Below are 25,921 nucleotides of genomic sequence, written 5' to 3'. Positions count from 1 at the left end.
GCGAAAAAATTCTTGAATGCGTTATACATAGATTCTTGTCCTTAAAATTATTTTGCAAAATTAAGATATACCATCTGCAGACCTACATAAATAATAAAATTGTATATCCTAAAAGTATTGCAATTTTAATTTGATTAGCAAAATATCGAAAAATAAATCCCTGAAATAAAAAAAAAGGCTACCTATGTGTTAAAAACATAAAATGGATTCTTTCTGGGACAATAACTCATTTATATTTATTGTTTTTCAGATATGTGAAATCTAACTATCCGTATACATATTTACAGTTTTCCGCGAAATAAACCTAAAAAATAAACCCGATTTCTGGTAAAAATAATTTTAATTATTAAAAACGTACTCAAAGGCCTGAAGAATAAAATATTCATTTTGCTTTAAAACACTTTCTTCCAAAAATTTAATTAAATAATTATTTTACGTATTTATTTATAAGGACAATGCTTAATTAATTAAAAATTTTTGAAATCCTTAGCTTATAAGTTCGCATTCTACCATTTATTTACATTTCTCACAAATTTCCATTACATTTCTTATAATTATCCCCACTGCAAATCCGACCAATCTTTTTACTATTTAATTTGGTACATAATTGCGTAACGGTTGCACAAACATACCTATAATTTTGTTCTATTAATAACAACAGAGTGTTATGAAATTGGTAAGTTAAATTTTTATAAAAAATATTTTTTTAATAAAATTTGTAATAGGAGAAAGCTTGTACTACTCATATACTATCGTGCAATTAATTTTAATTATAAAATTTTCGAAAACTGTCGCAAGAACTATAATAAGCTCCCAGTATAATATATGGAAAACAAACAAAAATAAAAAAAATAATACTTTTCTACTTTTAAAAATCCATATATGTATGTATATACTATACATTTGTGTATGTGTATATGTATATTACTTGAATGTTTGTTCAAACGTGTGTAAGTAATTTATTAATCGTTCTTTTTTTTTCAAATATATAGAAAAATATAGGAATAAAATCTCAACATCGCGCGCATTCTTTTGTAACAAATCTTAGCACTTTTTTTTTTGTAACAATTCAGTTGCATATTAAACGTCGTTATGTTATCATCATATTAAATTTGGAAAATTATTTTTATCTTGAATATATACATATATTATAGAAAAATTAAAGTGGTGCCAATTATTACAATTTTTAAAGCCGAAATGCTGGCGTCTAAGCATACCAATTAAGTCAAAACAATTGATATTAAATAATTATTAATAAATTAATATAGAAATTTAAACGGAAAAAAATTTGAGAAACCAGCAAATTTTATAAAATATGAATTTGAAAAAATATAAATTAAAAATTTTTTAAATTGTTTAAGTGTTAATGTGTAAATAATATACCGTAAATAAAGTTAAATGGTGAAGACTTGTATACAAGTTATAAAATAATTAATTAATTGTAATTATTTTTAAAAAAGTTTTGTCTAATCTATTTGTGTTTTTTATATATATCTAGAATTTTCTAAATTGTTAAAAAATTAAATTAATTTTTTAATTGAATAAATAAAAAAATTTTTAATATTTCGGAATATTTAAAATTTTTTTATTAATAGCTGGATAATGATTTCGCGAGGAAAATTAAATAAATTTTTTTAAATATTTATGCAATCAAACTTATCACGTACATGTTTGATTTCAATTTCGAACAAAACAATCTTGTAGAAATTAATATGAGTTTGAGTCTTTCAAACTGGCTCTTTCATTAAAGGCTAATTGAAATTTTTGATATTATTCTTTTAAAAATTTTAGTATGGAAAACCTTAATGAAACTACAAATAAAAATTCTTTATTAGAAATGAAAATGAGATCAAAAAATATTATCAATTCAATGAATAATAAAAGACAATGGACAAATGAAAATAGATATGAGGAAAATAATAAAAATCAAATAAATAAATTTGTTTCAACAGAACCAGCAATTTTAGCAGTTGAAAAAAATAGTTATATACTTTGGATTTTAACACCTTTGGCTGCCAGGTAAATTTTATATTTCAAAAAATTTGATTCTATTATACAGAAGTTTTTTTTTAACCAAAATAATCTTAAGAATAATAAATATTTTTTTTACAATTTGCAAAAATTTTTTTATTAGCTTTTCAGTTATTATGATTATAGCTGCTTTAGCTGGTCCTGTATGGTTAATAACTGAAGAAAGATTAATTGGACCAAATTTAAAATTGGATAAAGAAGGATCTACTATGTCTAAATGTACTAAATCAAGTTTATGGATAATATGCTCTGCAATACTTAATAATTCAACAAATTGTAGCTTTCAATCAGTTCAAGGTACACTAATCATCATATAACATTATAAAGCATTTTAATAAAATGCAAAATTCTATGTTCATACATATGTATAGATGACAAAATTTGAAGAGTTTGAATAGCATACAACAAGAACAACAATAACATTTAAATTATTGCATTAACAATAAATAAATGATTATAAAAGCATTATTAATCCTTGTAAAATAAAGTATTCTTCCAATTATTTTGAATCTAAAACAAAGAAAAAATGAAAGTAATCATAGATAATCGCAGAAAGAACCGAAAATTTTACAATTTTTACGAATTTACTGTATAGTTTTAATATATATAATGCTCTAATTTATTTACGATTTGTAATTCTGTATTAAGCAGAAAATTAAAATTAATTAAATATTAATATGACTGAAATTATCACAATTTGATATTTATATAAGCTTTAGTCTTTATATTTTTTTATGATAAATAATTAAAATACAATAACATCAAATAGATCTTATCGGGTTATATTTTCAATTCGATTCGCATATGGGATGCAATTGGAACGTACCTTCAACATGGGATTCAATTCAGGAGAAAATGTTCCAATAAGTGAAAAATAACAAAAATAAAAACAAATAAAACCAATTAGAGACTTCATACTAATTTTGATTCATTCTTTTTTTGTTTAACTTCCACAATTTTAGTTTTGCAAATTTCATTTATTTTCTTAAAATTCTTCTATATCCATATCTTTATTAAGCCCTAAAAGTATACAATAAAGAAAGCTTAATAAAGTCCAAATTAATTATTTTCTAATATAAAATACAGCATAAAACTAAAAAACACCCTCTGACCATCAAAAAATGTTGGTCAAATTTGTTTTATTTGAGCAAAATTTAATGAAAGTCTGTAGACTTTCTTTAAAGGTAAAAAGGAAACAATGTTTTCAATTTTGATTCAACAAAATTTACAAATAACTTAAATTGATGTCGAAACTCCCTAACTTTTTCTATTAGAATAAATCTACTCTTTTATCTAAAAATAACGAAATACAACGATCGCAATTTCACTCTTATTAAATAACACAATTAAATTACTTTTATATGACCAAATGTTATTCCCTTATATTTATGTATGTACATAGACGAAAATAATGTTTCAAATTTATAAATATTTTGCAATGACACAACTCCGTTTTTAAAATAAAAATATTTTGTTTCTTTTCCTTTTCAAGATGCCGAAAGCTATAGCTGCATGAAAATTGATTACTTTCCAAAGGAGGAATACAGAGCTGATGCACATGATTCCACTTCTGCTATTCCTTGTAAAAAAAAATATTTTTTTTTATTAAAATTTTTTACTTCAAAAACCTTCGGTTTTTTTTGTTTTAATTTTCATCTCAGTAATTTAAATGCAATTATAAAAATTGCAAAAAAAATATTACCATTAACATTTTAAGGCTATTAAAATTTAATATTGTTATAAAAATCGATTTTATATTTGAACCAAAATTGAATTGAATAACTTTTTTTTTTGTTTTTGTGTTAACACCTTTCTTTCTATCAACCCCAAAGCAAACGGAAATTCAATAAAATTGATAAGAAAAAATAAGAAAAAAGAAAATGAAAATAAAAAAAAATTACATAAATTGAAAATCTGAAAGGATATTTCATTATGTTTTACTAGAATTTTCTTATTATCTTAATTTTTATTTCTTCCATTTCGGTCGTAACCTGGAAGTTATATAATAAAAATTATATATTTTTTTATACAATCATACTTTTTAATAATTTTTAAAAAATTATATAGGAATTCTCATAAAATACATAATTTGATTTAATAGAAATAAATTTTATGGTTTAAATTAAATTTAATTAATTTGAATATTCGGACACAATGCCTAAATAGGTACCACATAGGCCAATCCTTTAATATTTAATTTTAATATATAATATATGAATGCTAATTTTACTTAGGAGTGAAATTGTTAGACAAAAATATAACTATTGAATTATTATTAAATTTTAATATTCTCTTATCTCCCTATTATAGACACAATAATCAATTCATGTCCATTCTTTTTAACTTCTGGAGTAATGTTAATTATATCATTTGTGGTATTTTTAATTCCAACAATTTTCTATCAAAACAATTTATACTATTTTACAGCTGGAATATTATTCATTGTGTCAGGTAAACATATTAGTAAACCTCAAAATCAAAATTTTCATATTTCTATATTATTTAAAAAAAAAATTTAATTTTAGGGTTACTAATGCTAATTGGTTTAATTGTTTACATCTCAATATTTAAATCTGAAATAGGATCAAAATTACGTTCCAAATCTGTATTTGAGCCACCAATTTTTAAATTTGCATACGGACAAAGTTTTTTTATATATGTTTTCGGATTTATTTTTACAGAATTTGTAGGACTTTTGAACATTTTTTTATATATAAGTTTGCTAGAGCTAAAAAATAATGAGGTAAGATTAAAAATAAGTATTTAATATTATACTTAAGATACCATTAATTTTAAATTTCAGAAAAAATTGCCATGCTGGTCATTTATTGCTTTTTATCCAAAAAGTAAAAATTCTTCAAGAACTTGTCGAAAACTTGATCCAGAATTTGTTTGTAAAAAACATGCCATTCCAATTAATTTACTTTTTGATAGTGACACAGGTAAAAGGTAATACGATTATAATATACGCAAACATTTCCTTATATGAAAATTTTGCTTAACAAATTTCTTAATATATTTTCAATATAAAAGCAAAATTAACTATTAAATTTAATAAACATAATTTGAAAAAAGCAACTTATCCTTTCTTAATTCTCAATCTTCAAGATATTACTTTGAAAAATTGAAAAGAATTGAACATGATTCACAGAATTTGGCTAAAAGTCTTAATCAATTATATACCGAGCCAGCACCATGTTTTTCAAATTTTGATTTATCGTTACATAAAGGATCTCCATTAACACGTAGTGTATCAACAACAACTGAAATATTTTCAGAAAATAAAAAAATGGAATCAACAAAATCCTATGGAAATGTTACTGGAAATGATTACTGTGGTTTTCCTTCAGAAATTTCTCGTGGAATACGAAAAACTAAAGATGATATAATAAATGAATTTTTCAAAAGAACTGGAGTTAAACCAAAATCAAAGAATATATACTTTATTGAAAATCCAACAGAGAATTCAGAAGAAAATATTTTTCTAGTTGATAATTATTCAAAAATAAAAAAAAATCAATACTCATTAAAAGATTTGTCTATCATTGATTCGAATGCATCATTGAAAAATCATTATGAAAAATCTCATATTAAAAGTTTTACTAGTTTACATCAACGTGATATAAAAGATGTAAATAAATATAATGATTTTTACTTTTCAAAAGGTGGATATTATAATGATGCCATACATCAAAGTCAAACTTTACCGAGATCTTTTATGAAAAAAAATTATGAAGAAAATCAAAATTATGCTTATTCACAAGAAAATTCATTAGATTTACATAATAAAATGAGACTTAATGTATCAAATAAAGAACTTTGTAAATCATGTGAAGATATGGAATTCTCATATGGAAAAAGAAGATCAATAGCTACTATACAATGGCCACAAGCTATTCCAGTATCACCAAGTTATTCAATTAAATCTTCAAATTTTTATAATCGAATTCCTTCAGGTAATTTTTCCACTATATTATTTTTTTTTTTTATTACAAGAATAATAATACGAAACAAAAAATTAAATTCTAACTTAGGTGAACATAAAAAGCCCAGGAATTTCATACCATATTTCAATAATAATTATGAATTATCAAACGTTATGACAAATGAATCATTTGACCTTGATCAAATCGAAAAAGACTGCAGAGTATCACATGCAAACTTATTCAATGAGGGAAATTATGATACCATCAACGGAACTCAAGTTTAATGAAGTTATTAGAGCAAAAAATTCCTCTAAGGATTTAAAGAAACAAAAAAAACATAACATAAAATAAAGATTATGAAAAAATGTTAAAACGCACACGATTTATGGTGTTTTTCTCTTCAAACAATGATGCAATAGTATACAAGAAACCACCACTTATTTCTTATTCTTCATTATTTTTAAAGGAATTTGAACTTTCGAAAGTGATTTAATTTGAACTAAAAAGTTAATGCAATGAAAAAAAAGGATATTCAAGATGCAAAATTTTGTCCTTGTTTCATTTTTTTTTGTAAATATTACAACATTTTTCTTTCAAAGAGTGAGTCTTTTCCCTATCTTCTACGTTAGATGAATAACTTTTATAGTCAGTACACACATCACCAATTTAATGACAATTCAATTTGTTTAAAATAAACCTTAAAGAATTTATTAAGGCAGCAACAATAATTTTCAGTTATTGGTTCTTGTATAAATGTAAAAATCATTTAATTTTCTATTATTATTAATTAATAAATTGAATGAAATCATAAAAATTACCTTATAATAAAACTACGTAATATACTTATATTAAAAAGTTTTCAGTCCATTATGCCAGATTCAGTTATCAAGAATAGTGAGGATTCAAATATTTTGCTTTCAATTTTCTTTAGTTTTCCCAAAAGAATTGATCTGAAATATATTTTGTAAATATCCTGATTCTTTGTTTTTTTTCTTTGTTAATTCCTTTTTCGATTGATCTCCGCTTAGATTTTCTTCAGAATGTTGACTATTGCTTCGACTAGGTATATTTAATAAATGACTGTTTTTTATTGCCGAAATTTCTTCAATATGTGCTTTTGAATCGCTTTCATTGTGAGGAAACGGTTGTTTATTTTTCTTTGTGTGCATTTCTTCTTTCTGGTTATCTTGAAACGATTTAAATAATTTTGTTTTATTGAAGTTTTGTTGTTGATCATTGATTTCTTCGCGATATTCAACTGTAATTGGCAAATATGTGTTTTTTGTTTCTAACTCATTATTTTTTAAAGTATCTTTATCGTTGCCTAAATAGTAATTTTCTTTCAAATTTTTATTCTGGGAAGACCGCAATTTTGCTGACACTTTATTTTGGGTTTCTTTAAATGGATTTTCGAATACAATACTATTTGTCGTATCATAACCATCTTCATCATTTGAAATTGAAAATGTTTTATCCTTTTGTTCAATTTTAACATCAGCTGCCGCCTCAAATATTGCTGTAATATCTCTCTCTAAATTTTCTGATTTAAATTTCGAAATTTTCGTATTCTTTTGCAAAATTTTACATTTTTTATGTAGTATAGTTTTTTCTAAATTGTATTTTCCCCAAATTTGTTCCACATTCTGTTTCGATTTATCATGATGATCGCGTTGTGATAACAAATGGGTTTTAAAAGCACCATCAATTTTTAAGCTTTCATTTTCAAGTTCTTGAATTTTTAATCTAAATACGAAAATATTTACATAAGAATGTTTTACTTTAAATTCAATCATTTTTATGAAGTAATTTTTAGTTTTTTGTATATTTACCGAGCTTCATGTACAATGCTATCGATACATTTTTCCTGTTGCGTTCGTCTTGAATGCCTTTCTAATCTGAAATCAAGTTTCAATGAAAGAAAATTATTATCTTAGAGATCTTAGAGCTACTTTTTAAGAAAATCACATCTGTACTTAACAGAAAATAAATGTGCAAATCATACTTTTTTTCGCTGGAGAATTGAAAGAATTTCTTCTAGAAAATTTGCAAATAAAAACAATCCACACATACTTACAAATTCTTTTCATACTCTATAATCCGTGATAGTTCTTGTTTAGACTTTTCTAGGTTCTTTGAAAGGGAAAAGAAATACAATAAATATTTAGTAATACAAATGGTTGATTTACCAGTTCGTCTCCGTTTTTACTGCTACCGACAATATTATTTTCATTATGTGCAATACCATCAGGGACTTCAACGTGTAATGATTTCGAAAAATCTTTAAACTCATTCGGTTTTTCCGAAAATTGCATTATATTTTTTGAAGGATTACTTTGCAAACCATCAGTGCTTGTATTTTTCATTTCTAAAAATCTTTCACTGTTTAAATAATGTTGTTTATATCTTATTTTCAGCTTTTTCTTTTCGTTTTCCAATTTTTTTTCAAATTTTCGCAACATGCAATGTTTTTGTTTTAATAATATTTTTTGTATTGAAGATTCAAGCTTAAGATGAAGGGTATTTTAATTTTTTTTTATTTTTTAAGATATTTATTTATCTTACATGTAAGCTACACCTACATACAAAAACCTACGTGCATAATATTATTTACGGCAATATTTAAAAAATAAATAAAAAACTAGTTTTTTTTACGTTCAATACTATCTAATTGAAAATAAAATAATTTTTGACTTTATTATAGTTTCTGCCCTTCCTTAAAACGTAAACTTAATATATCATATCAAAAAAAACCTTACCTTTGATAAAAATTCTTTCCCTGATTTTGTATTTTTTACTTCAGAAAACCATTGCTGAAAATCTTTTTCTACTGGTTGGGGTGTTGTTTCTACATTTGTTTTATTTCGTAAAATATTGTTGAAATGGTCAATACAAATTTCCATCTTTTTAGACATATCATTTGTGGCAGTAAGTAAAGAGGAAAATTTGTTGTTATTTTGTTTAGAAAGCAATTCTGATATTTTATCCAAATTTTGATGAACTTTTTTTATTTCAGGAAGAATTTCACTTTTATTGTTTGGAAATGTGGAGTTTTTATGCCGCAGTTTATATATGAATATTGATATTTCTTTCATTTTATCCGTTAATAATATTAAATATTTTTTCAAAAATCGAAAATTTTGTGTAAAAATTTTTTTAAATTTATAAGATGAATTCAAAGTTGTTTGCCTTTTTGAAGCTTTCGATATGTTTTGTTTTAATTTTGTTTGTTTCTGATTTGTAAAATCATCTAATGCTACATCATTTTTCTTAAACAAATTTTTGAATACAGTTTCAAATATTACATAAAGTAAAGATGAAATAGGTTTTTCTTCGCTATCATCTTGCATATAATTGTCTAAAACAATATTTCTCATTCTTTCATTAAGGCTTCCATTACCAAATGCTTCAAAAATTTCTATTAGATTTTCCTTTGAGAAGCGAAAATCGGTTCTGCTTTCAAGATTTGGAGGAACTATTTCGTTAGGCATTTCAGCACAAAAAACTGATAAAGTGTAATGACAGTTTTCAACATAAAGATGTTCCGCTACTAAAGTATTTAATATCAAATTTAAGGGAGATTTAAATAATTTCTGTTTTCTATTATGTTGAACATTAATTATTTTGCCTGAAAAATAAATATAAATGTACTTATGTCGTTATATATGCAATTCTAAAGCAAAGCTTTTTCAAAATGTCTATTATATTTATTTTACTTTTAACTAGGATCTTTAAAAAGGAGAAAACATTTTTGTAAATTTGTATTTTTCAATAACGATTAAAAAGTTAAAAATAAAATTTGTGCCTTGTTTGTTATGAATTGTGCAGAAATTGATATTACTCAACCACATTTGGTTAAATTTGCAAAATGGATTAACCAGAAGACATTCGACACTTATTACTTATAAAATCGTAATTCATTTAAATCCATAAACTACTATATAAAAATGTCTGTGTTTAAATCAAACTGAATCAATACGTTAACTGGCAACTAAGTGGGTAGGTGCCGGATAAATTCAGAAAAAATAAATTTGTATACCTATCCTACATTAAAACAATTATTAATACATACCAAGGCGAGTGTTATTGAAATTTTCAATAAGATTCTTTCTTAGTTTTGCCTGCAATTCCCTGGATAAATCCTTATCACGTAACCAGTTATAAATATGCTTTCTAAATTCCTTTTCTGGCATTTCCACAATTTTATGAAGATTTATTTCTTCTGCCATTGATTTATTAAAACTTTTATTATCAATTTATGTTTGAAAAGAAAGCAGGAATTGATAGATCTTTCGATATTGTTTATGGTAATAATTTATTTTAAGATAACTGTTGTACACTTTTGACAATAAGTACAAAACATTTAAGTTTCCAATAGCAACGTAAAGATATACTTACTATCCATAATAATTGTTAAAAACTGTTAAGCTAAAATTAACAGCATTTGTATTGTATGGATGGACACAAAAAATATAATTTTAATTTAATTATGTCAACAATCCAACAAGAGCTTAGCGACGCCGGTTTTAAAAATTTCAAACACAATAATGTTTTATTTGTTTACAACAGGAACATGAAAAACAAATTGAAGAATTTGTAAGTTTACTACGCTCTCTTGACGCATCCGTTTTTTACACCAGAGCCGATTCAGATCTCCTAAAACATAGCCCATTGAAAATGTCTTCAATTTTCAAATCACAGCTTTTCATTTTGTCACAGACATTCTCCGACAACTGTGAATCTGATGAGATTCGAGCTTTGAACTAAAAAACGTAAACACCCTGAGAGAACAAAAAAAATACAATATTTCTTTTATTGTTATTTTCAACTGCTGTAATAAATTAAAAAAAACCTTAGATATAACACTAAATAAAAATCACTATTCAGCGATCGTTGCTCCATCCCTATTAATGATGGTAAAAGAAAGTTCCATTACTATTCTGCCATGTAATTTACGTATTTTTCTGTCATCTCATCATGACAAGCAAACTATTGACAATTGACACTTTTTTAAGAAAAATAAACACCAAATAAAAACAATTCGCAACAATAATAAAAAAATTCAACAATTTCACATAAAGACGAAATTACGAAGCATTTATTAATTGCAAGAAGCAACTCCCAGAATTCAGACCTGTATTCACCGGAAAGAGCATCTTTTCTATTAAATGCTTAAAATAAATAAGGAAAGAGAACTGCTACTACACTATTCATTCGTTTAATTTTGTCAATACAAAACGAGCTCATGGCTTTGTCAGCTGAAGATATAATAATACAAGTAAGACAAAAACTGAGGAGTTTGGGTGTTAAACTTTGGCTTGAACCTTATTATTTTGAAGAAATTGGTCCTAATGAAAGCGAACTCGATGTATTTTTTTTGTTTTTTTTTTTTTATTAAAATGGTAAACAAGGGCATATTTTAAAGATTTTAGCCAAGGAGTTTTCAGAACATTTAAGTATACCATGGACAGACTGTAAAATTGCGTTATGTGAGCTCCAAGATGGAGCAATTGAAAAATTGAGAGCACGGGCTCTTTCGGAACAAACAGGTAAGAAATAGACAGTACATTTTAAAGAAGAAATAGGCAGTACATTTTAAAAAAATTATTATTTCAATCTTTTCGTATTTTAGGAGAAGTAATCCTTAAAGGTAAAAATCATCTGTATTTATCCAACTACCAATTTTAATGCAACAACTTTTTAGCGCAAGTGGTGAAAAAAAAAAATCAAGATAATGACAATTTTCTCGTTCTAAACTTGAAATATCCTCCCACAATCTTAGGAGCTAATATTTATGAAGATATATCTCATAAACTCGAGTGTGATGAAAATAACATAAAAATTATAATTGGTGGAAAAGTTTTGCAAAAAGAAAACAGTTTAATTTCACAAGGTTAAGGAAATAATTTCACATTTAAATTTCATTTACGATAGTAATGCAAGTTTAGATTCATCTCTTAAATTTATATCGATTTTTACAAAATATATTTCAGCTTGTGCTTTCATTTTAGGTATTAAAAACAAAGCTCAAGCCATTATTTTAGTTAGCACTGAAGAAAATTCTAACATACATGAGCGAGTAAGAAAAGCAAAAGAAGATGCTTTTCTAATATTATCTTCAAAAAACCAGGAATTTTTGACTGTATCTTTATAATATATGTACGCAAACATTTTAGTATTTAATACAAATTTTATTTAGATGGAGGATCAAGATGGGAATTTATTACATTTACCACCCAATGAAAGAAATTCAATAATACTTGCATTAGCTCTATACGAAAAAGGTCGAAGTGCCTTAAAAAGACGGGAATACGAAGAAGCTTTAGTTTTATTTTTAGAATCAGATGAAGAGTTTTCATCCTGTCAATCTGAAATTTTGAATAAAGTAGATAATTATGCCTTACTGAACCTGGATATCGTATGGTGTTATTTATGTTTGAAGGTTTGTTTCAAAATAACTATGTTTCTTAAGTTAATGAATTCTTTTATTAGAGCTTTAGTTACCTTCAAGACGCTGATAGAAGGCTAAAAATATGCCAAGAGAATTTTGAAAGAAGTTATGGTAGCGATATGTGTCGACTTTTTAAATTGAAAGGAAATTTGATCGGGAATGAACGGGCTTTAGTCATGCGGTTTCATTTACTGCAAGGTGTTCTTTATTATCATCAAAATAAGCGCAATGAAGCTTATGAAAAGCTTTTGGTAGTTGAAAGTGAAATATCACAATTAGAAATAGATGAAGAAAAGTTGTTAAGCATGTTAAATATGGGTTATGATCTACTGGAAACTAAAATTGCTTTGAGAGCATGTTATAATAATATAAATGAAGCTATAAATTTTATTGCGGAACGCAAAGCAGCTAAAGAACAAGCACGGAAAAGGGCTAATAAAGAATTGGACATCGGCAATAAAATCAGAAAACTGGAAGGAAGCGAATGGGTCAATCCAAAAAGTGTTACTACATTAGTGGAAATGGGATTCGTGACCGAAATCGCTATCATGGCATTGAAAAAGACTAATAACGATTTAACACAAGCTGTAAGTATGATTTTTGTGGTTCTTGATTGTAACAGTTTAGTGCTTTTCTTAATAATTTTCAATTTGTTTTCTTAATTTTATTATTCAACCCAAAATAATCATTCGTTCTTTTTTTCTATTCGTTAACAAAATAGCTAATATTTATTTTTGTAGATCGATTTAATTCAAAATCATGGAGAAGCTTTGAAAGCAGAAATACCAAAAGTTGAGCCCCAGTGTGATCTTGTCGATGAATTATGCAGTTTAGGTTTCAAAAAAGAAATGGTTGAAACCGCTTTGAAATCGTTTCTGAACAATAAAGAGGAAGCCATTGAATTTTTGTTAAAACTACATTCTGAAGATGATTTTGACAATATTTTACAAGTTATAGAAAATGAAAATTCATTATGTTTCAATGAAAATGTAGCTGGACCTTCCACTGATAACAAATGTAATGTTATTTCTATTGTTAAAAAGCAAATCAAAAAGGAGAAGGAAGCTAAAGAAGCGTATGAAAGATTTGCTGAAGATGTGTCAAATGTAGAAGACGAATATCTAGATATGAATTTCGTAGAAGAAAAAAATATTGTAAAAGAATATAAATTACTTTTAACTAAATAGTATATAATGATTTGATTTTGAAAATTAAAATTACGGTGTGGTTTTTTAATTATAAATTATAATTATTAATTAAAACGATTCAAATGAAATATTTTTAATAAATAATTTTTTTTAAATTTTAGAGTATATCATTTTAAATCGAATTTTTTAAATTTTATGTACTTAAAATTGATTGCGTGATTTTATATAAGCTAAAATGCGTGCTTTCCCACCGCGTTCTTTAAAATTTTAAAGTTTATCAATTTTATATTCAAACAAGTTGTTTATGAAAAAAATTGCAGAATAGTTGCAATGCATTTTCATTGTTAAAGTAAATTATAATTTGCATTATTTTAGTGAGTCACCAAAATTTCAGTGAGTAATTATTAAAAAAAAACTTTAAATATTGAGTATTTCTGAAAATGCAGTTCATAAGGTTAAAGCTATAAAACACTAAAAAAAACAACTAAAAGGAAGTATAGTAGTAGTACGTATCTGATTCGCTTGAAACCTAGTTTCTCCGTGAGTTAATCCTTATCTGTCTCCCAAAAGTATATGTAGATATCTTTTGCTTAAAATAAAATAAAATTGGAAGTAAAAAATATAAAAAATTAATTATTAAGTTTCATTTCTTTTTATATCTTTTAACATTTTTGAATTAGCATTTAGTTGATACAAATTAGCATTTTTTGAATTAGCATTTAGTAATTCGAACTGATACATAATATTATTAAAAAAATTTAATTTTAACTGTAAATATGTATAATATTAAATTAAAATGTCACATAACTTTTATATATATTCATATATACTATATATATTATATTATAATATATATTATACTTATATATATATATATATATATATTTGCGAAGTCAAATCGAACTAACACCCGACATTTAATTGTATACTTAGCGAATTTTAATGTTATTTTTATGGCAAATCATGTTGTTGCATTCGTTAACCAGTCTATTTAGCCAACGCTCATAACTCAGCTAATAAACGTTTTATATTTCATCAAGTTGAATAAAATACGGCTACTTTCTTAATTTTCCTCCCTTGACTTCAATTATAGTTGTACCACCACTGCTATTCGGATTTTTGTATTCGCCATTATGCTGCAGATTCGGAAACTGATCTTTACGATATCGACTAGATGAAGTAAGTTCATTTCCACTAGACTCTATTGATTTGTATGGTACATTAGCTTTAGAAAAATTTTGGCCCATATTTATATGCTTATCATTTTTTGAAACATAATTATAAGAATCAACAAAATCTTCAGTGCTAGAGCTTCCTCGTCTTAAAATACTAGCAGTGTCTTTAATAAACTCAACCGATGAATGAGGTTCTACTGGCAACGAATGCTGATTTCGCCCATCTGAGTATTTATATATCCTATTGTTCGCATGAACAACACTCTGAAGCATTTCTTCTTCAGTCGGTTTTACCATATTCTGTCTTTCAGATATATAATTCAAATATTTATTTTCAGAGTCATCGTTTGAATTTAATCGCGATAAATCTTTTTGACTCCGACTTATTAAATTAACTATTGAAGGACTTTTAAGTTGAGGTCCACTTTCATTCAGATGTGGATTTGACTTGTGTATATTACCGGTGTAATTATTTTTCGTTAGTTTTTCTAAATAAATAGGACTGGGATCGTTTGTACCGTTCATACCATGAACGTTAAAACTTTTGCTTCTGTTAAGTATAGGTTTACTATATGTACGTGCAGGTTTAGCCGGTCCTGAATTGTAAGCTGGTTTAAGTTGATTTACAATAGAGACGTTGATGGTAGACGAATGATGTTGAGGACGATGTTCCAATTTTCGCGGTAGTGTTTGCGCCACTCTGGAGTGATAATCTAAATTTGGAGTTGAACCAAGGTGTTTTGCATTTGATTTTTGATAACGACCGAGCGTGGAGGCTGCGTTTCTAAAATTATTAACAAAATTAATATCTGAAGGTAATTAATTTTAGTTTTGTGTTTCTGTTAGGATTTAAAATAACGCATAACAGAAATTTAAAAATCAAATTAAATAATTAATTAATTTTAAAAATAATTTTAAAAGTTTAAAACATTACCTTTGACTATAAATTTCTTGCCCTTCCGTCCCGTTTGTAATTATTCCTATTCTTCTATGATTTCCGTTTAAAGCAGCTTTAGATTCATACTTGGGGTCTTCGACATTTCTTTTGTATTTGTTTTCTTTTCCAAAAATACTGTTTCCATAAGGATCTTCACCTAAATAATATCGTTGTTTTGGACTCGAAATGTCATTGTCATACAGTTCAGCTGCATTTTTGTCTAAATTATTAGGTGATAAGGAATCTAATTCCTCCCGATTATTTGGATTTTGTCGGCGATCTTTTAAACCTTGTGTTACAGAGCTGCTTGCAAAACTTGATTCGCGATTTACAGAATTTCTCTGAGGTTGATTTTGTAAGACCTTATTTGAATAAGTTTTATTCACACGCACATTATTTCCGAAGTTATTACCATTACTATTTTCATTTGTTGTTTCACCGATATGACTATCGATAACATTATACTGTTGGTATGTAGATTCATTTGGAAGCGATTTATTACGCAGTAAAGGTGAGGGAGATCGCTCAGAGCTTTTACTTTTTGATTTCATTTTTAATTTTCTTTCGGCACTTGCAGACCTTATTTTTCCCACAAGCTTTCTGAAAGAATTACCAATAGCTTGTCCTACTTTGGTAGGTTGTTTTGGTTGAGGTGATGTTTGAGTAGATACCGTTGGTCTCGGTGTAGATAAATTAGAGTTTTGAACACTTTGATTAAATATTGGTGTGTTGGATGAAAATCTGGAACGTGGAGTTTGTATTGAAACACCATTCGATAGTTGATGATTGTCTGCATATTCAACACCGGAGCTAAGTTGATGTGTAACCTCAGGATGTAAATGTATCGCAGGGGAAATAGAACGCGATCGCGGTGGTGGAGAATAATCTGGTGGGGGCTCGTCGTGATGCCGTTGCTTTTCATGAATTCGAGTTTGCGATGAAATAAAAGGTTTTGGTTGTTGCCTCAATTTTTTCTCAATAGCTCTTTTACGAATTGGGACAGATGGGCGTTGTGATTGAAAAGTCATATTGATATCATATGGTTCAGAAGATGGAGAACGAATACCACTATCTGGGGTTCCCAATTGTGATGTTTTTATAGGGCTTTCTAAGTAGTTAGAAGAAGACATGTAAGTTGATTCATCTTTCTGCAGTATTGGTTGCTTGTAATCTACAAAACTTTCATTTTCAACATCTTTTAAATTAGTAATGTGAACATCCTCTCTAGAATCTCTTACGAAACCAGAGTCTTCGCGCTTCAAACGAGAATTAATTTTTAATAAACTATGCAAATTTCTATCATCTTTTACATTTTTATGGCACCTTCCGTCTTTACTTAAATCTCCCAAATAACTGAAATCGTGTTTTTGAAGTCTGATAATTTTGGGATCATCGATATCGTCGCCTGAGCTCTTTCTATGATATTTCAAATCACCTTTAGAGCCATAGTGCTGCTTTTTATGCTCAACAAAATTTTCTCTTTTATTACTGTCATCCGTTTTTATGGTTTTTATAATTCGTAAATCTTCTCTAGAAATATGTTTTAAGTTATTTTTCTCTACAGTACCCTGAAGTTCGTCCTTAAAAGCTTTTGATGCAAAGTGTTTCGGATTCGATTCTCGTCTTTCAGACCAATTTGAAATACCTTGAAAGTATTTTGTTTTATTATTGGCTAATACTGCGTTCTTCTCGGGAACTGATACTTTTGAAGTAAAATGTAAAACTCCATCTGAATGTTTTCCATTTGCTCCTTGCTGATAATTTTCATATCCATTTTGATTGTTACCAATTAATGTATGATTAGATTTAATAGTAACATTGAAAAAAGTCTTTTTTGATGGTTCTATTAAATCAGATTCATGATCACCATCTCGTGAATCTGAAGAGGCAGTAGATTCGCTCCCAAAATGAGACTCTAACCATTTCATTGTTTCACCTTTCCGGGTTTCTTCTTCCCGATCAAAATTTAATGGACGTTTAGTCAACGCATCTTTCCGGTCAGCTAAGATCGCTGCTTCTAAAAATGTTTTTTCATGAATGGGTTTACTTAATCATGTTAAGATTATTTTACTTATTATTTATTTTTTTAACCATTATTCTTACCCCGTTGATGTTGAAGTATAGTTTTATGATTACGACGTGTTTTACGAATTCGATCGGATAAACTATCCCAATCGTGAGGACCCTCATGAGGTCCATCTCTTTCCATTTGTTCGGTTTCAGCCGCGTAACGCATTTCTTTTGCTATAACTTTGTCATCTGCAACATATTCAACATTTTGCTCATCTCTTTGTTTAAAAAATCGTTGAGAAGATTCCTACAATAAAAATTTTATTTATTGCGAGAATAAAAATTTTTTTAAAATATGTAATTTATTTATTATTTTTTTTTTTTAATGAAATTTACAATCGTATTTATATCCGCATGATTTTTATAAGATGAATCATCATTATCTGGTGAATCTTTATCAAAAATTTCTTCGTGTTCTGTTGTTTTCTTTTTTTCTGTTATTAGAGTTCCGTCTGATTTTACTAAAGATTTTTGATTAATGTCTTCGGAATCAACAATTTTATGACTTTTTGTAGACTGATGAACTATTCTTGGACCAGTTGTTGCAATATTTAGCTTATTTTTTTCAGAATACAATATATCTTCCAAATTTTGCGCTCCGCTATTTACCGCTTTAACATAAACCTGAAAAAAGAAAATTATTAGAATGTAAAAACAAAATTGGAATTTTTCTGTATAATGCATTTATGCCAAATTTATTTTCTCTTTTTCTATAATTTATTTGATAAATTTGAATAGATATAATTTCCTTTCCATGAATAAATTCAATTGCCCCATGAAGAATATCAACGAAATTTGTTTTAAAAACAAATGGTATATGAATTTTTAAAATCATTCCAACTAAAATCATTAAAGAATAAGGTATAAATCGCATATTGTTATTTTAAATGCAAGAATAAAATGCAATATTTTTTTTTCAAAATAAAGACTGATATACTTATATATGTACATACAGTATACAACATTTCGTTTTACTTTCTTCCAAAATCAAGTATAACAAACAATCAAGGTACAATATTTTACTGTTTCTCTCATATAGTAGGTCTTTGTTTTAAACGCATTTATTATTTATTTTTCAGTTTCTTATTTCCCTACCAATCAAAACATTTTTATATAAAAATATTCAATTTTATCTAACCTTTATAATAATTAACAATACTTGTTATATAGATAGTGCTTATAGTCACGCGAACGTTTCACTTTGTGCGAAAATAAATATTTTAAGTATACTGTAGAAAACCGAAAAAATTCAATGAAATCAAATGAAGAGCAAACCTTTTTTTTTCTAGGAAATTTCTTGTGGAGGAACACAAAAAGAAAATTAAATCTTTAATAAATCACTACAAAATTTATTCTTTGTTCGCTTTCTAATAATAAAATTTTGGAATTAGAATCGTTGACAAGAAATTATAATCTGTAAACATACGATTAAAAATTAGTCAAATTGTTTAATAATTTAAAATTATGGCAATTTCACTTTATTCAACACGCTTGCATTTATAAGTGAGGATATTCGTAATTTTCTACCGTGTTGTTTTTTGTGTTTAATTTTGCGATATTTTAAAAAATTTTATAATTATTTTTATTCAAAATTTACAGAATGAAAAAAAACCAAAATTTTACTGCCAAAATTATAAAAAAAAATGTTCAAAAACGTCAATCAAGCAACAAAATTGCCCTAGCATCAGCAAGGAATGACAGTGTTGCAGTGATACTTTACAATTGTCGTATGTGATGCAAAAAATTTTACGTTTTTGAATTCTCCTTTTTTTTTAGAAAAAATTCTGCAAAGTGCATACTTTTAGGAGCAATACTTGAAAATCATTGAACAATACTTGTTATAAAAGATACTTAGGTAAGTACATAATTAATTATTGTAAATTTTTTTAAAATTTATTAAAAATTGAAGAAAAAAATTTCACAAAATATTTATTTATTAAAACAGGTTTCATTCACTATTCAAATTTATTTATTTAATCAATTAATATCATGGTCAAAATACATACTTTATTGGTTAAAAGAAAATTATTAAAAAAGAAAAAATAAAATTTCTTCAATTGAAATTAATAATATCACAAAAAAAAAATAAAAAAAAAACCCGAAAGAGATTTTTTAATAAAATGGTTGCATTGAACAATCAATTTTATTTTTGAAAAAGAAAAATTTAATATTAAAATATTTATTTTTTGCAGATTTCTTTTAAATTTAGAAAAAAATATTTATTATTTATCTATTTTATATAGTATGATATATTCATAGCTCCCTATATAATATAACACTTTTTTTTAATGTTATGCATCTGTAATATTGTATGTAGAACAATAACATTTCTTAATATTTAAGTACAAATTAATTATGTTATTAAGAAATTAAGTGAAAAATTAATTAATTTTCTTTATTTTTTATCACGAATTTTATAAAAAGGTCTCTGGTATAATCTAACATCAAAAATTCATATTCTACATATGTCATACATTCAAAATCAAATTTATAAAAGTTTATGTTCTTTGTATATTATATTCTTATGTTATACAACGCGATTACTGTCTAAATTTATAAATTTATTGGTTATAAAGATTTAGTTATATACATACTTAATGTATATATGCACATATACTCGTATATATCATTTTATGTACATTATTCTTTTATAATATTGTGTATAAAAGTTTATTATAAGAAAAATTCGCGTTATATTGACCCCTGTTGTTATTCTCATATAATAAAAAACAAACAGCGGATAATAAATTAATAGGTATAGGTATTTTATAATAAGTCAACAGCTATACTTTTATCTACCATTTTTTTTTTTTTTTGAAAAGTACCTTTGTATATCAATTTAGCTATGTATGTATATAATGAGAATTTTATGTATATAAATATACAATAGTATTTTATATGAGTATTTGAGAAGTACCTACATAAATTTTAATCCTTTATGTTCACAGATTTCATTTTTTTTTTGTGGTGAATTGTTGATGAGAATTTTTTTTTTTTAAAATAAAAATTTTGTTATAACTCTAAAAATATAATTTAGAAATATTTGAATTTTTAATATGTAAATTTTTTTTTTTGTGATTTATTAAAACAAATTTTTGATTCTCTTATATTAATGCATTTTTATAAAAAAAAAACTTGTTTAATATAATGTATAACAATATATTTTGTATAAAAAATATTTTGAGATATAAGTATGAAATTTTTTTTTAAATTAATTATCTTTACTTTTATTATGTTTCTATTGTATTTAAAAAATCAATTTTTGTTTAACACACAATAGTATACTACTCTTGAGTTGAGCCCGTATAATAGTTTTATATCCTATAGATACAAATCAAATTCTAATAAAGCATACGTAATCAATAAATTTTGCAGAAAAATAGAAAATATTTTTTTCTTTCTTCAATTTTTTTTTTTAACATTTTTACACTTAATATATTTCAAATTTCAATAATTTAATATATAACTGTTATATGTATATATTATATATGTATAAATTTTACTTTCAATTTTAAATTTATTAACAAAAATTCCAAAAATTTATCCAAAATATACACAATATAATGCTATAGGTAAGCTACATCTCAATGATATAATATGTAAGTACTTTTATATACACACATATTATATATATATAGGTACCTTTTTTCTTCTTATAAGAAAAGACACCATGTACTTATATAATTATTAAAACCTTGCATTGTTATAAAATCATTTTTTTCTGTCTTTCTTTTTTCTTTTTTGTCAAAAAAATTCATATTTGACCACTTACTTTATTATATATAGGTACTTCAAAAGTTATTTCTGTTATATTGTATAATATGATTTCTTTTATACTGTAGATGATTTTTATGCTCTTTTAGTATATGCAAATAAATATTTATTTGTATGTATGTACTACATGTACATTATAATGTAATATGATGGTTTTTTTTTTTGTTTTTGCTTTTAGGCAAAGTAATGAAAAAAAAAACATAAAAATGAATTTTAATAAATTATTATATTCTTAAACACACACACGCACGTATAATAAATAAGAATATGAATATATGTATGTAATGTATATAAAAAAAATATGATTATAAATTAAAAAAATGATATTATTATTTTTTTTTTTATAAAAAATTATTTTTTATAATTTTTTATAAAAAGATCGCGACACAACACAAGGAACTTATTCGGTTGGCATGCTTAAAACAACTATTTTTCAAGTGAAACTTGAAAGTTGTTCTACCACAAAAACATACATACATATAAATAAATAAAAAATTGCAAAGGAAAAAGTAAAATTACTGACGGGATGGAATACCTGTTTATAAAATTAAGTTATACGTACATACCAACACATTATTATATACATACATATATACATGCATAGATCATAATAAAATAATGTTAAAATCAAAATACATACAAGTAAACATACATAATAAGTGAATATAATAGATTTTTTGATCATAATAAATTCAGGTTTTCTTCTTCTTGCTTTTGTTTTTCAATTTTATTTTTTTTTTCTTTTTATTTTTCTTATTTCTTTAAAGTTAACAGAATAAAATTTTGGCTATAAACATAAATTTTTTTTTTGTTTTTGTTTTGTATTGTTGCAATATTCTAATACCTGTTCATAAACTGTTATACATTTTCAATATGAAAACCAAAAACAAAAACATAAAAATTGAAGTCATTTTTTTTTTGTTTTCTTTTGTTTTTATAAAAATTTTTTGGATATAAAGGTTTTAATTTTTTTTTTGTTTTTCTTTTTCTGATTTTTGTTTTTGTTAATTTTTAAGATAACCGCACAGGCAAAGGCATACACAACACAATATTGAAGAAATCCATGAATAGTTGTTTAAGCAAGTTTTTCTTTGTAAAAAAAAAAAAATTTCTGTATAACATTGATATTTATATTGTTATATTTTTTGCAAAACAAAAAATTAAAGAAAATAAACAAGAAAAAGATCGATTAATTTACATAATGTATTAGTATAATTTCGTGTGTATATATATACATATGTGCATGTAAACATGTAGGTATTATGTATATCTCAATATGTGCGATTATTAGTAAAGTATAGTTGTAATAATCTAAGAAAGATAATAATGTGCTTTTGTATTCAAATCTGTGTTCATTGTATATTTTTCTACTATAAAAATCTATAAACCGTAAAATATGGAATTAAATTTTTATTTAATTTGTAAAACTAAAAATGTTATACATTTAGATTTGAAAATAATATAATTGAAAATATAAAAAAAAAAAAATTAGCTTATTCGGCTTTTTTGGTTTTTAAATTTTTTTTTATTAAAATTTTTATAACACTAAAGAAAAATATTAGATAAAAATTTATAAGTGGGATTTTGTTTTAAAAAAAACAACAATAATAATAATAAAAAAAAACAAAAAAAATTAAAAATAATGTCGTTCTGACCGGAAATTTTATACAAATTTGAGCAAAATTACCTACATATTTAAAAAATTGGAACATTTAGACAAATATACAGTAATAATATTGTACGTATATACTGTTATACTATAATATTTTTGAATATTTTTCTATTTTTTTTTTGTTTAAAAGTAAACATTATTCACTAGCTGTATGGTTAGTATAACAAAAAAAAAAAATTTAAGATTATAAAAGTTTCAAAAGATTTGCGATCAATCAAAAAATTATGTTTGGATGAACCTAAGTGTATGCAATCAAAAGTGTTATAACTATGTGGTAAGTAATTACGTATTAAAAGTACCTTTACCTAAATAAAATATTAAACGGAAATCACAGTCAAGCAAGATGTTTTAAAGTATAATAATATTGTTTATGTGCTCTATAAATTGTTATACTAATACGTCATTTAAAATTTTTTGGAAATTTTAAATTTATAAAGTTTTATATGGCATATTATGCCTAGTTTAATTGAAAATTCTTGCAAGTACTTTATAGGTATAAATTATTGAAAATATCATAATTATAATTAAGCCCTAATAAAAAATGGGCATTGTAATGGTAAAAAGTTTCTCTTTCGATGGGATTCCACCTTGCCGTGGTGAAGGAGCTTAAGTAGGGTCAATGATCTTGAGAGCGATGTCGGCGGGTACTACAATTCTGTGGTATCTGGAAGGTGCAACCATGCCGATAAGGTCGAAAGTGAGACCAGAAAAACCAAGAGAATCTCACGGGCTTGAAGTAACGGCGCAAGCCAATCTTCAGCAAGTCCCATGGGCATGAAGTAACAGCGTAAGCTAATCTTCAACAAGTCCCACCCCCCCCCCCCAATCCAATGGTGTTATACGACCCGTGCCTAGTGGACTAGTTGGTAGCCGGGGGGTATACTGGCTACCGCGAACGGAGTCTCTCTGATACCGGGTCGCCTCAGAGAGTAACGATGACCTTATCCTGGTAAGTCGGCTCTGGCAGGATGGACAGTTTTTCCGGACACACTCGTGGGATCAAAATGGAAGATTCAATTAAAAAAATTTTAAAAAAACAAGAGCCAATTGGCACCTCGTCAGAAGACGAGATACTAGCTTCCAGTCAGGAAGCAGGTGTATCGATTGGTGGTGATGAAACCAGTAAGGTAGCAAAACCACCAAAACAATCTACACAAAAAGCTAAAGGAACCAGCCATAGTTCCAAAAGCAGAAAATCAAAAGGACCCGCCTTCGTACTCAAGAAGAGATATTCGAAGGCCATCTTCATTTTAGGCAAGATTGCCCAGAATGAAGCAGAAGGTAAAACTTCTGAAAAAGACGCGGAGGACAAAGTCAAATACCAGAAGGTAATTGACGAGTACAATGCGTATAAGAGCACGAAGCCTCAGGAGACCACAAAAAGAGTAAGGTCTCAAGATGAAGACAGAAATGCTCAAGAGAGCAAAAGGTCGAAGGTCGTCAAGCCAGGGACAACCAGACCTTCAACATCAAGTGGAAATCATGCACAGGGGAGAACAATGAGCGAGGTGGTCCGTGATCATCTCCAGTTTGGGGTGGTGGACAGAAAGTCTACCAACCTGAAGTTGTCCTCCGAATTATGGTGCAAGGTCGAAGCAAAATTATCGGAGATGGTAGTTGAACATCTCCTAACGACCGATGGCAACGAAGTCCTGAGCTTCGATTCATCTGAGGTAGTCAGGGGCTACAGGGTGATCAAATGCGAGGACCGGCTTTCCGGGGATTTTCTTAGTTCGTGTGTTGCTAAGATTAGCGATACGTGGGATGGGTCCAAGATTGAGCTCATCCCAGCTAAGGAAATTCCTAGGAGACCCCGGGCTCGTATTTGGATCCCTAAGATGAATATTGCGGGGGACAAGTTGCTAAAGGTCCTAAAGATTGCCAATCCTGAGGTGCCGATGGATGATTGGCAAATTATCAAGAAGGAGGAACCTCAGAAAAACAGTGAGTCCTTCCTACTTCTCATTAATGAGGAGAGTCTACAGCCGTTGGACAGGAGGGACAACAGACTGCGGTTTGGCATACGGCATGCCAAGCTCAAAATATTTCGAAATGCGGACCCAGAAGGGGACGCCATAGAAGAAGCGAGCCAGCTCCTTGAACAGATGGAGGTGGCTGATAAGAGCAAGAGCGATGAGGGTAATCCAGGTTAATCTCAAGCATTCGAGATTAGCCTCGGATAACCTATTGATCTTCCTAGAAGAGGAAGACATCGACATCGCTCTAATTCAGGAGCCTTGGGTGAACGGTAACAGGATAAAGGGACTGGGCACCCAGAAATACAACCTATTCTACAGGATTGTAGATCCAGCTGAAGGTAAGATCAGAACTTGTGTCTTAACTAAAAAACATATAAAAGCCTTTCTTTGCTCTAATTTCAGTACCGCAGACATGACGGTGGTGAGGATTGAAGGAAACGGCGGGAACCTATTAATGAGCTCGGTCTACATGGCTCATGATAGGCCTGCTCCACCTCCGGAAGTTCAAAACCTAGCAGGGGTTGGCGCAGCCGAAGGAGCAAGTCTGCTTATGGGTTGCGACGCCAATGCCAGACATACCCTCTGGGGCAGCACAGAGATCAACGAACGAGGTGAGTCTTTATTTAATTTTGTCTTAGATAGTAATCTAGAGATAGCAAATAGAGGCAACACCCCTACCTTCACTTTTCCTAGCACAGACAGGTTTGCTGGCTGGGAAGATGTGATAGATATAACACTCAAAACTAACAACTGTATAATCG

The 25,921-nt window shown here is 26.9% G+C and overlaps 4 protein-coding genes across 5 annotated transcripts in view; 2 read left to right on the top strand and 2 right to left on the bottom strand.

The window, feature by feature from the left end:
* Positions 1-1,678: 1,678 nt before the first annotated feature.
* On the top strand, positions 1,679-6,274 carry LOC129605558 (uncharacterized). 2 transcript variants are annotated; one of them, XM_055515391.1, is made up of 8 exons: positions 1,679-2,019; positions 2,135-2,328; positions 3,524-3,613; positions 4,459-4,482; positions 4,557-4,774; positions 4,835-4,980; positions 5,140-5,987; positions 6,066-6,274. In XM_055515391.1, the coding sequence occupies exons 1-8, from the start codon at positions 1,793-1,795 to the stop codon at positions 6,239-6,241; spliced, it is 1,923 nt and encodes a 640-aa protein (XP_055371366.1). In that variant the 5' UTR covers positions 1,679-1,792; the 3' UTR covers positions 6,242-6,274. The 2 variants fall into 2 exon arrangements, with proteins under 2 accessions (XP_055371366.1, XP_055371365.1); XM_055515390.1 differs by having other exon boundaries at positions 4,342-4,482.
* A 600-nt stretch (positions 6,275-6,874) lies between these two features.
* On the bottom strand, positions 6,875-10,183 carry LOC129605162 (titin homolog). Its single transcript, XM_055514746.1, has 9 exons — positions 10,027-10,183; positions 9,245-9,582; positions 8,714-8,857; positions 8,144-8,461; positions 8,032-8,087; positions 7,787-7,852; positions 7,598-7,700; positions 7,052-7,486; positions 6,875-6,907 (listed from the first exon to the last, which is right to left on the bottom strand). The coding sequence occupies exons 1-9, from the start codon at positions 10,181-10,183 to the stop codon at positions 6,875-6,877; spliced, it is 1,650 nt and encodes a 549-aa protein (XP_055370721.1).
* A 768-nt stretch (positions 10,184-10,951) lies between these two features.
* Positions 10,952-13,711, top strand: LOC129605382 (NEDD8 ultimate buster 1-like). The gene is made up of 8 exons (XM_055515103.1): positions 10,952-11,322; positions 11,380-11,503; positions 11,587-11,604; positions 11,659-11,847; positions 11,966-12,096; positions 12,154-12,396; positions 12,447-12,992; positions 13,146-13,711. Exons 1-8 carry the CDS (start codon positions 11,200-11,202, stop codon positions 13,590-13,592), a joined length of 1,821 nt encoding a protein of 606 aa, XP_055371078.1. The 5' UTR covers positions 10,952-11,199; the 3' UTR covers positions 13,593-13,711.
* Positions 13,712-14,186: 475 nt separating this feature from the next.
* The window catches only part of LOC129605637 (probable WRKY transcription factor protein 1), a 44,456-nt gene continuing 32,721 nt past the window's right edge, over positions 14,187-25,921 (bottom strand). The window contains exons 6-9 of the mRNA XM_055515526.1: positions 18,072-18,359; positions 17,769-17,982; positions 15,663-17,682; positions 14,187-15,512 (exon numbers count right to left, since the gene is read on the bottom strand). Of these exons, the coding sequence (XP_055371501.1) occupies positions 14,609-15,512; positions 15,663-17,682; positions 17,769-17,982; positions 18,072-18,359 (3,426 nt within the window). The 3' untranslated portion in view covers positions 14,187-14,608. The remainder of the gene's footprint in view (positions 15,513-15,662; positions 17,683-17,768; positions 17,983-18,071; positions 18,360-25,921) is intronic.

This window comes from Condylostylus longicornis, unplaced genomic scaffold, assembly GCF_029603195.1.
Source record: "Condylostylus longicornis isolate FDR11 unplaced genomic scaffold, ASM2960319v2 ptg000013l, whole genome shotgun sequence".
In the NCBI taxonomy this organism is placed as follows: domain Eukaryota; kingdom Metazoa; phylum Arthropoda; class Insecta; order Diptera; family Dolichopodidae; genus Condylostylus; species Condylostylus longicornis.
Note: the sequence above shows the minus strand (reverse complement) of the source record. Positions and strands in the feature narration are given on the sequence as shown.

Excerpts from the sequence above, each read along its gene's own strand:
- LOC129605382 (XM_055515103.1), top strand. The coding sequence starts at position 11,200 with ATGGCTTTGTCAGCTGAAGATATAATAATACAAGTAAGACAAAAACTG. Across the intron at positions 12,097-12,153 it reads AAAACCAGGAATTTTTGACT|ATGGAGGATCAAGATGGGAA; the intron begins GTATCTTTATAA and ends AATTTTATTTAG. Across the intron at positions 12,993-13,145 it reads ATAACGATTTAACACAAGCT|ATCGATTTAATTCAAAATCA; the intron begins GTAAGTATGATT and ends TTATTTTTGTAG.
- LOC129605162 (XM_055514746.1), bottom strand. The coding sequence starts at position 10,183 with ATGGCAGAAGAAATAAATCTTCATAAAATTGTGGAAATGCCAGAAAAG. Across the intron at positions 8,088-8,143 it reads GTAAAAACGGAGACGAACTG|AACCTAGAAAAGTCTAAACA; the intron begins GTAAATCAACCA and ends TCCCTTTCAAAG. Across the intron at positions 7,487-7,597 it reads ATGATAAATCGAAACAGAAT|AGAGATATTACAGCAATATT; the intron begins GTGGAACAAATT and ends GAAAATTTAGAG.
- LOC129605558 (XM_055515390.1), top strand. The coding sequence starts at position 1,793 with ATGGAAAACCTTAATGAAACTACAAATAAAAATTCTTTATTAGAAATG. Across the intron at positions 2,329-3,523 it reads TAGCTTTCAATCAGTTCAAG|ATGCCGAAAGCTATAGCTGC; the intron begins GTACACTAATCA and ends TTCCTTTTCAAG. Across the intron at positions 4,981-5,139 it reads GATAGTGACACAGGTAAAAG|ATATTACTTTGAAAAATTGA; the intron begins GTAATACGATTA and ends TCAATCTTCAAG.